This window comes from Temnothorax longispinosus, chromosome 2 (assembly GCF_030848805.1).
Source record: "Temnothorax longispinosus isolate EJ_2023e chromosome 2, Tlon_JGU_v1, whole genome shotgun sequence".
NCBI classification, from domain to species: domain Eukaryota; kingdom Metazoa; phylum Arthropoda; class Insecta; order Hymenoptera; family Formicidae; genus Temnothorax; species Temnothorax longispinosus.
This window is the reverse complement of record NC_092359.1, coordinates 18,415,688-18,425,924: the sequence shown is the minus strand read 5'-3', so window position 1 is coordinate 18,425,924 and position 10,237 is coordinate 18,415,688. Positions and strand designations below refer to the sequence as shown.

The 10,237-nt window shown below is 38.0% G+C and overlaps 2 protein-coding genes across 3 annotated transcripts; one reads left to right on the top strand and one right to left on the bottom strand.

Moving 5' to 3' along the window:
* Positions 1-256: 256 nt before the first annotated feature.
* Ttc1 (Tetratricopeptide repeat domain 1) lies at positions 257-2,205 on the bottom strand. 2 transcript variants are annotated; one of them, XM_071770479.1, is made up of 5 exons: positions 2,179-2,205; positions 1,672-2,094; positions 1,319-1,495; positions 1,057-1,242; positions 257-531 (listed from the first exon to the last, which is right to left on the bottom strand). In XM_071770479.1, the coding sequence occupies exons 2-5, from the start codon at positions 1,969-1,971 to the stop codon at positions 352-354; spliced, it is 843 nt and encodes a 280-aa protein (XP_071626580.1). In that variant the 5' UTR covers positions 1,972-2,094; positions 2,179-2,205; the 3' UTR covers positions 257-351. The 2 variants fall into 2 exon arrangements, with proteins under 2 accessions (XP_071626580.1, XP_071626579.1); XM_071770478.1 differs by lacking the exon at positions 2,179-2,205 and having other exon boundaries at positions 1,672-2,168.
* A 939-nt stretch (positions 2,206-3,144) lies between these two features.
* Positions 3,145-7,728, top strand: LOC139808454 (replication protein A 70 kDa DNA-binding subunit-like). The gene is made up of 13 exons (XM_071770467.1): positions 3,145-3,613; positions 3,687-3,734; positions 4,222-4,421; positions 4,496-4,650; positions 4,761-4,851; positions 4,935-5,097; positions 5,191-5,395; positions 5,716-5,828; positions 5,896-6,062; positions 6,341-6,575; positions 6,668-6,751; positions 6,842-7,036; positions 7,244-7,728. The coding sequence occupies exons 1-13, from the start codon at positions 3,584-3,586 to the stop codon at positions 7,364-7,366; spliced, it is 1,809 nt and encodes a 602-aa protein (XP_071626568.1). The 5' UTR covers positions 3,145-3,583; the 3' UTR covers positions 7,367-7,728.
* The last annotated feature ends 2,509 nt before the right edge of the window (positions 7,729-10,237 follow it).

Genomic DNA, 10,237 nt, shown 5'->3' with positions numbered 1-10,237 from the left:
TATAGCGGAATATCCGACATTGCGACTTGCGATATACGTTGCTCGTTGAAGCCTCGGTTAATTCGAACAGAGATATATTTCGAGGTGTAGCTTGCCTCGCGCGATGAGCCGTCGAAGTGACTTTGTACGTAAAATCTGATGAGATTTGTTTCTCAATTTGGACGATTTGTACTTTCTCTCGTCGACATTTCATTAATATCTATATTTAATTGTAGAAGCTGGGGATGAAATCCATAATAGGATTTGAATATGTACGTGTAGAATATATAAATATATCTTAATTTCTTACAGGTAAAAAGGACACATTTTATCCAGTTTTTTTTTTTATAAATAAGAAACATAACTAGCTTGTTACATGGGGTTCTGATGAAACTTTACGGAATAACCACCACTGTTGGGATCCTTCTCCAGCTCGAAGTTGTTTGTGGAAAGGCCAAAGGGTTTCAAAACCATGTTCCCTAGATCCTTCAGTTTGCCCAACATTTCTGTCTTCAGCTTCTCGTTTCTCTCCTCGATTAACGGAGGTAACCTCTGAAAGACAAGCAATTGTGATGTAAATAAATTGTAAAAATAAAGTCCTGCATTTTGTATACATGATCCTTTTAGAAGAAACCTGACCTGACAAAACTTGGATTTTTAAATTTTGGCAATTCTAATATCTATATAAACTATTTATTACTAAAACTGGTTCAAGGTTGCTGTTTTTAAAATTGAAGAAGAAATCAAGCTTTAGAGATAGGACATTTACCTATCTCGTATAATACAAAACATCTCGAGCACTCGCAACCCGTTGCGTCGCGTAAGAGTCACGGTCGGTCTCGCTCCGCGTATACTTGGCGCGAGACACTACCGTGTCTCTTGATTTAATTTATTCGTTGTGAAACAAAGATGAATTAAACCAAACTGTTTTATAAAATACTATTTATTCTTTTTTTTATGATACTTGAATGTTCCAAAATTTTAAACACGTTTTCTCGAAAAAGTTGATCTTTGTTCTGCCAAGTTTCCTCAGAAAGTCACACTTTACATAAGCAATAATTGCACATTACGCATTACCCTGACAGCGTGATTAGCTTCCGTGTGACTAGAATCGAATGTCAATACTTTCTTGAAGTCCTCTAACGCCTCATCCAGCTTCTCTGTCTCTTCGTACAACTGTGCTCTTCTTATATACGCCTTTACGTAACTTGAATTTAATTCGATGGCTTTGGTACAATCCGATATCGCCGAATCCTTCTCTGTCTGGAAACAATGACCAACTTAGTAAGGCATAAACGCACCAATATCTTATCCGTAATCTTGGGTCTTCGACAATCACCTGACACTTTGCTTTCGCCGCCGCCCTATTCGCGTACAATATAGATCTTTCTTTGCTATACACTAAAGGACAAGTCTGCAATCCCTGCGTGTACCGCGATATCGCCTGTACGTATTCGCCGCTTTTGAAAAGGTCATTGCCCACCTGCTTTAGATTCTCTGCTTCCCCTTTCAATGCCTGCAAAAGTAGACAGATTACAATGCATGGAAATTTTTTCACAGAATGTTGAGTAAATCTCTGTACATAATTGTTTTCAGATTAATATAACGGTAACTTTTTTAACTGGGGTGTGAAATCTGGACAATAGAAAATTGCAGAAGAGAGGTCTTATTTCAAAAACATTGTGGACACACCTCTTGCTCGCTTTCCGTCAGTAACAGGTCTCTGTCCTTAAGGAGCACCTCGTCCACGTCCTCCGAAGGGGGGGAATCCGCGTCTTGTGCGTTGTCATCATCCTCGTTGCGTTCCTCGTCCACGATGTCCCACGCGTTGCCCCCGACCGTGCCCTTCGATCGCGCGTTCTTCTTGGAAGAGCAATCTGCCGCTCGGTCGCCATCTGATTGGATACAGGAACCTTCTAGATCTCGGGTGAGCTCCTCTACGACCTCCTCGTTGGGCTGGAGCTTCGGCGATCTGTCATTCGCACTCGCCATCGTTCGGTGTCGCGGGGGGCGTTAAACGAACGGCATGAAATCCCAACCAATCTCAACGGAAATGAGATGGCGAGTTGGCGACGTGTTGATACGCGTGTTGTCCGCGCGCACCGCGCACATCAGCTATCAGCTGTGCGACGAAAACAATCTGAAATTTGCACGTTTGCACCGAGAGCGAGAGGAAACAGAAAATGAATGCATACATACACACGTGCGCGCGCGCTCGACCTGACGTTTGTCGCGAAATGTCTCCCGCTACGAACGATAGATCGCGTCTGTCGTTCAATCTTCAGCCAACTTCGCTCGGCTGCCTTCCGTTCCTCGCGAAACTGCACTTTCTGCACTTGAGGAAAAGGCGGAAAAATATGAAAGATACAAAAAGTTCGGCTACAAAGCGCGAAGCTTGTATTTTTACAGAAAAATCTAGGTATACGGCAGTTTTATAATTTTACGAAGTGCGCACCGAAATTCGCGAAGATTTGCTTTACATAAAACAGCACAACAATTACTTTTTTAATGACGAGAACGTGATATAAATATAAACATATTTCATCTTGATAGAATGATCATTAAAATCGCTTTTAAACACAAAAGTGTTTTTGGCATTTGCTAAAAACACTTTTCACATCGTTATAATGTATTATTCCAATAAAATGTCGATGCGTAGATCGGATCGGCGCGGAACCAAAACAATTGACAGAGTCGGACTACTGGTTATACTTGTGACTCAATGGTGTCTGGTATAGCCAAATCAACGGGCATCACGGGCGAGTTGCGAGTAAAGGCCTAGATATAGTTGCGAGTTGCGAGTTCCGTGAGTTTGTAGCAGGTAACCTAAAAAATACGATATTGTAAACGTCGACTACGGCTGCGTTCGGGGAGCGCGCTATTAGCGCTATTGCATCGTTCTATCTTTATCGCTTATCAGGTGTAAAACAAGGATAGAATAAGCAAATAGCGCTGATAGCGCGCTCCCCGAACGCAGCCTAAGGACGTAGGCCGTGTTTAAATTTCCCGCGCTCGCCTGCGAGGCGCTCGTGCAGATACACTCGCGCCTAGCGACCCCACGAGCGGTGATTGGTTGTAATGAAGCGTGAGGATTGGCTGTGGCAAACGAGCTGTGATTGGTTGAGTGAGTCGTGCGAGGGAGACACTCCCTACCCTAGTCTCTCATCCCTGTTCAAAAGTTCAAACCGTGAGACGAGAGAGTCAGAATCATCCCAGGTAGCAATTAATGTCTAAAAGACATCATAAAGACATCTTTAAGATTTCTGGCATCTTAAAGACATCTTTATGATGTCTTTTAGACATTAATGCTACCTGGGATTGTATCATCACTTCGCAGAACGTGTGCGGACCTGTTCGGACGTGGTCTGCAGTATCAGCAGTAGTTTCCACTCAGATTTTTGGTATTTTCGTAACCGAGCCAAACCGAGCCACGTGGACGTAGCGTGCCTCATTATAATAAAGGGACTTGCGTTCAATCGAGTTATCCTTTAACCCTCACAATCCCTGACGGTCCTTACAATATCGACATTGTCGGCCTTTTTTTTTGTTGGATAAGCAATAATCGGTAGGACTTTTCTCACCACGCTGATAATAAACCGCAGTCATGTACAATTTAACGGAAGGAGCGTTGGAGGTAAATCTGTTGAAAGCATTATATTGTTATTGCGTTGTATTGATGTGTAACAATCGACATTTTATTGTTTCAGAGAATCATGCGGGGCACGAACGTCGAGAAGCCGGTGCTCCAAATATTGGTGAGTATAGAATTCAGTAGCAGGATTTTGTAACTTCTTAACGACAGTTTCGGTATCGTTGCGCAGGTACTATATATGGTAAAAAAAGCTGCGCAACAATACCGAAACTGTCGAAATCCCACCTCTGATCTGTCACATCCTCGTAAGTCGCGCATCAAAATTATTTATCTCGAAAGCGTGACTTTTTTTACAGAACAAGGTCTACTCAGCAGAGTCAGGACAATTGCTTCTGTCATTTTTATGCAGATTTTTATCTAACTTTAAGTGATTGTTATATCTCGATGTATATGCGTCATGACTCGTGTGATATATATGTCTATCACATTAGAAATATTTCAATCTTGATTTCAATTGTCAATCAAACATTATTTTAATTGTAATAAAAAATTATCATGTTGCACAGGACTGATGCTTTGGATGTGCAAAACAAGGATTCTACTTTGTAATTTTCAGTGAATGTTTTCCTAATTGTGTAATAATTTTACAGGGTTACAAAAACGTTAATAAGGATGGTGTCGCTACCGATCGCTACAGATTGCTAGTATCCGATGGACGGAGGTTCAGCTGGTTCATCATGTTGGCATCTCAATTAAATAATCTTATCACGAATGAAATTTTGACCGAGAATGCAATCTGCAGAATATTAAACTATCACTTGAGTTCAGTGAACAACGGTGGCAAAGAAAAGTATTATTTACACCTTACTTATTGCATTAAAATAAGTAAATAATTCAAATGTCAAGCATATTTTTTTCTATCAGACGCGCGATTGTGTCGATGGTGATATTGGATATCGAGGTGTTGATTTCTGGCAGTGAAGTTAAGGACAAGATAGGCAATCCAACTAATATAGACATTAAGTCAGATGCTGAATCCACATCTACATCCACAGCTGCAAGTTCTCCTTTTCCAACTAGTGAGTATATCGTTGGCTTGCGCCAATTGTGTCTAGAATAAATTACCAATTAACTTGTGTTTTTGTAATATTTTTTTGAATGGATCTTTTAAAATCTGTTTTGCTAATAGATGGTGTAGCCAAAAGAAGTTCTTCAAATCATTATGCCTCTTCTGATATATCTACTACACCAATCGCTGCATTAAGTCCTTACCAAAACAGGTAAGAGAATTCTATTCTGTATAAAATATATTTAAAAATACACGACATTGAAGATGGAGGGACAATGATAAAATTGTATTTAGATGGGTGATCAAAGTTCGTGTGACTAATAAGTCTCCAATCAGAACATGGAGCAACTCCCGCGGAGAAGGCAAGCTTTTTTCCATGGATCTGATCGATGAAAGCGGCGAAATTCGATGTACCGCATTCAGAGATCTATGCGAAAAGTTCTATGACATGATAGAGGTATGTACGCGTCATATGACTGAAATCAACGATGGGTATATGAAACTTTTTCTCCATGAAGGATTAAGTTGTCGAGTGTTTTTATTTATACAGCCTGGAAATGTGTATTATATCTCGCGGTGCACACTGAAGGCAGCGAACAAACAGTTTAATATGTTGAAAAACGATTACGAGATGACGATGACCGGCGATACAGAGATCGTCCCTTGCCACGAAAACAGTGATGACATCCCGACGTTGCAGTTTAACTTCTGTCCCATAAGTCAAGTAGAAAACAAAGAAAAAAATGTCTTAATAGGTACAGTAATAAAAGCTAATTAAATCTTAAACATTGGTTACGTTAATCAAATGATTTTTTTCATCGTTAATGTGTATCCTCGATAATTTTATCTATATCAATTGACAACATTTATTTCTTGTTATAATCTTATCTCTAAACTAAATGGCAATTAAATGTTATCTCTAAGTATCAATTGCAAATCGCCCTGCATTAAAGTTTTACTGTATACGATAATAAATAACAATTTGAAAATTTGAAATATGATATAAAATAAGATTTGGTAAATATATAATTGGATTAATTTGAAAATTATGGGTATAATGATTCATTTGTAATAGATGTCTTGGGCGTCGTTACAACTTTCAACGATGTACAACATATTATGCAACGAACTACCGGCCGAGAGCTCTTGAAGAGAGATGTTAATATCGTTGATGACAGCGGCACAATGGTGAGCAGTTTATTGACAGATTTTAACATTTTGCTGTTACGGGTGAATAAACAAAATTGTCTGTTAGGTGTGCGTTACACTGTGGGGAAAGCAAGCCGAGGACTTTGATGGTTCTAATAATCCGATCTTATCCATTAAAGGAGCGCGTGTCGGCGAATTTAATGGTGGAAAAAATTTATCCCTTATAAATTCCTCCGTACTTGAAAAGGATCCTGATCTTCCTGAAGCACACAGGTATATTCAATCTGATTCTGAATTAAGGCAATTCTAACTTTGTAATTATAATTAAAATTTATTTGTAATTGAGAGAAATAACCTCATTTTACGTTTGCTCTTTATGTAATTTTTAACGTTAATTAATTTCTTAATTATGTCTTTCATTAGAATTTATTGTTATTTAGATTGGCGTTTCTAAATTTCTTTGAAAATATGCTGTTGTGAATATATAATTTTGGAAATACAATATAATTACATAAAAACACAGTATAACATTTATATGATACATATTTCAGATTGCGCGGATGGTACACTGCAGTCGGCCATTCGGAGAACGCTAAATCATTGTCTAGAGCAGGTGGAAGTGGTGACTTCAACGCGCCGTTGTGCACTTTCCAGGAGGCGACCGAAGCTCGATTGGGGGAAAAAATGAATCTCCCAGATTCATTTACAGTGGTGGCGATCGTTAACATGATTCGCGTGGAAAATGCCATCTACAAGGCGTGTCCCGTAGATGGTTGCAAGAAGAAGGTGAATAGTACGCGACACGAATAGAATTTTTAAAATATTTCCAAGCTATTTCAAAAAATACGAGTTACTGTAAAACTTGAATTTAATTTCAGTTAATCGATCAATCTACCGGAGTATTTAGATGCGAGAAGTGTAACAAGGACTATCCAAATTTCACGTATCGCTTGCTGGCAAGTGTATGTATATTGTCTTCGCATCTTTCTTATTTATTTATATTGAAAGTATCTTCTGATATCTGTTCAGTTTATTGTTGTAACAATTCTCAGATGAGTGTAGTAGACGCAACAGGCAGTCGCTGGATAACTGCCTTCAGCGAAGATGCTGAGAAAATATTCGGCATGTCGGCGCAAGAGTTGGGGGAATTAAAGGAGAACGATAACGACGCTTATATGCAGAAATTCGACGAAGTGAATTTCAAGAGGTTCTTATTCAGTTTAAGGGCGAAATCAGAATTTTTTCAGGTAATCGATAGAGTGTACATTTTATCATATTAATAAAATTTTTTCCATAATTTTCTTTTCTAATTTTCATAGCAGTCTATTTTTTACCATTGTATAGTCATATTCTAAGTTAATCTTATATATTCAGTGGTATTATATATTTTTTCACATATGTATATTAGAAGATAATATATTAATACATTTTCTAACAATTTCTACGTTTTCCAGGATGAGATGAGAATAAAACACGTCTGTACGTCAGTCGCGCCGCTAAATTACAAGACTTACCTAGCACATCTGATAGACAAAGTCTCCAAGTTGGTACACATCGAGAAATTGGAGTCCAACTAAATAAGATTTCATACGTTTTGTTAAAAAGAAGTTCAAGAAGATGATTAAAGCTTATAAGTTTGTACGTTTCATTGAAGTATTATGATCGTTTCGATATTTTTTCCAAGTGTCTTTTATTTAGATCGTTTCTATTATTCAATGAAATTCGATTAAGTATTCTTCAATGTAAAAGAAGAAAACCGAATGTAGCACGCAAGATAAAATTAAAATTATATTAATCACATATTAAAAAAAAAATCACATTAATCGATTATCGTTACTTTCCGCATGGATATTTATAATTTTTTTTATATTATGATTATAATATCACATTTATTGTGCCTGCAGCATGATTTTTGTAAAATAAATTTCTGATTCACACATTGATGTTCGCGTTTTTATTAATCGATCAGTAACTAATATGATTGGAAAATATGTTTCACTACTGTCGTTGCCTCAGCTTTCTCTTTAGATCCTAAGATTCTTACAGAGTCTCTTCAGAATTATTCCGTACAACAGTAATGACTACCTAGATTGTAATGTGAAATGCATCATTTTTGTCGCGTTGTGAATGCACATGTGTTCTCGACACAAGGTGCGATAAGATTATTGTTACGCAAAGCGGATCCTTATCAGAAAGATATCTTGGCACGCTGTTGAGATCGTTCGACTGGTGCTCGGTAAGGTGCATAAAACTGCAGCCAAGATGCCCACCCGCGCGTAACCTTTCCCGCGGAAACGCCATGGCATGCTCTGCCCCTCGAAGGCTTTGTGCTAGCTCTTTGCAGTCGAGCTTCGTAGCTTCCTTACCTACAATGTATTACGATCACAATTTGCTGCGTTTGCTGAAAGAATATATTCCTTTTATGTCATAGAATTCTTTCACGCAGGTACATTGTCTCATCTCTTTGCATCCACTCTGTGTGTGCACACACGAGTAAATTTTTAGCAAAGCATTTCTTGAATTTGAAAGTAACATTGTTACGTTAAGCATGTAAATTATTAGACAGAATAATGTGAACACCTGGGAAATGCATTACTTATTTTATTAATAAGAGATTGGCCCATTGTTGGTCTTTAATAGAGATTTTATCCTTGTTTGGAATAAGGTCATGCAATGCTTAAATAGTCACCAGTGCAATATGCTATACAACAATAACACGATGATATTTTAAATCAGTCAGTTACGTTGAAAATCGTTAAAATTTTAAAAAAGACAATTTTGAAAAATAAGAAGCTTTCTTCATCTTGCTAACATCACTTATATAATCAATTAAAATATGTTCTGCTAGTACAACATTTCATCGGTATCTGATGTGATTATTCAAGATGACTATTGTAAGACCTTATTCTAAACAAGGGTAAAATTTGTATAAAAGACAAATAATAAATTATAATGTGAATATCTGGGAAATGCACTCCTTTTTTTAATAATAAGAAATTATAATTTCTTATTAATAAAAAAGTAGTGCATTTCATCCCAGAGGTGTTCATATTATTCTGTCCATCCCCTGTACAATACGCGCACACGAAGTCGTACATTATTCGGTTTTGTACAAATCTGCACCCTTCTGAATGTAATTATAATCCCCAGTACTTCCGCGCTCGCGATACAATGTGCGAGATAAAACAAGTGAAACTAAGCCAAACGAAAGGTACCAGCGTCTTATCGTGATACCGCCAGTATTTAAAAAGGAGTCTCCACCCTGAGGCATATATCAGTGATTCAATTACTGCGATTGTCATTTGCAGTTTTAAATTGACAAAGAGAACTGTATCAAAGAATCGAATAAGAATAAAGTCATTCTTCTTATTAAAGAATTGAATAAAAAAGTATTATTCTTATTCTCCTTTCATATTAAATAATTAAATTGTTGTTGCCGAAGAAAACTATAACCCTGTGTTCTTTTATTATTCACTGCCAGTGCTGAAAATCTATAGTTTACGTCACATACACTATAGATTTTCAGCACTGGCAGTGAATAAAGGAACACAGCCTACGTACAGTCGAAGCATTCAATTGTTTTTAATATTCCATATTGTAAATAAATTAGATTTTATTTTAAACCAACATTCTCATTCTACTCGAATTTTGACTGCAATTGACCTTTTCTTACGTACTTAAGCTTAAAAGATAAATATAAAGCTTTTTACACTGGCTTATCTCTCGCTTATGTCTATCTTGATTCCTGATATTACACCTCTTATCTCTTGTCTCGCGGCATGATATTTTTACGTAATTTCTGCAACGCGTATCTTTATATCTATCTATACAAATACTCTACATATTAAAGAGTAATATAAAAGGCGAGATGCAGAATTCTCGCTTGACCTGTATATATTTGCGTTATTGTTAACAAACTCAATTTTATTCAACTCTTTTACTTCCTCGTTTTTGTCGCTCGTTCCTGAATAATTTTACTCATCCGGATTTTCAAGATGCGAGACCGTACATGAGTTGCTAACAATCGAGGAACGAACTGCCGTACGTGGGGGGCGCGTTGTTTTTCCGATCGGCGGGATAAAAAATCGGCGAGCGCGTAGGCTGGGATATTGCCGCGCTCAATTCGCAACAATTCGCAACGAGCGTCGTAAGTCGCCGCGGTGCCGTATATGTATGTATGTCGTAACTGTATAAATTAAACTGATTAATGATAATATGATGCGCGATATCGGCCGAAGGTGTAGCACGTCGAGCAAGGCCGCGGCGCAGATATAGCGCCCGATAAATCGCGGCGCTTTAAGATATTGCAAAAAATTGTCCGGTCCGAAGGGCGCGCGCGGAGAGTGAAGGAGAAAGGGGGCCGCCTCTCTTTCTTTCGGCAAACATCAAACATCCGCGGGGCGAAATATCTAGGCGTGTATACGCGGTGTACGTGCCGCCGCGCCACG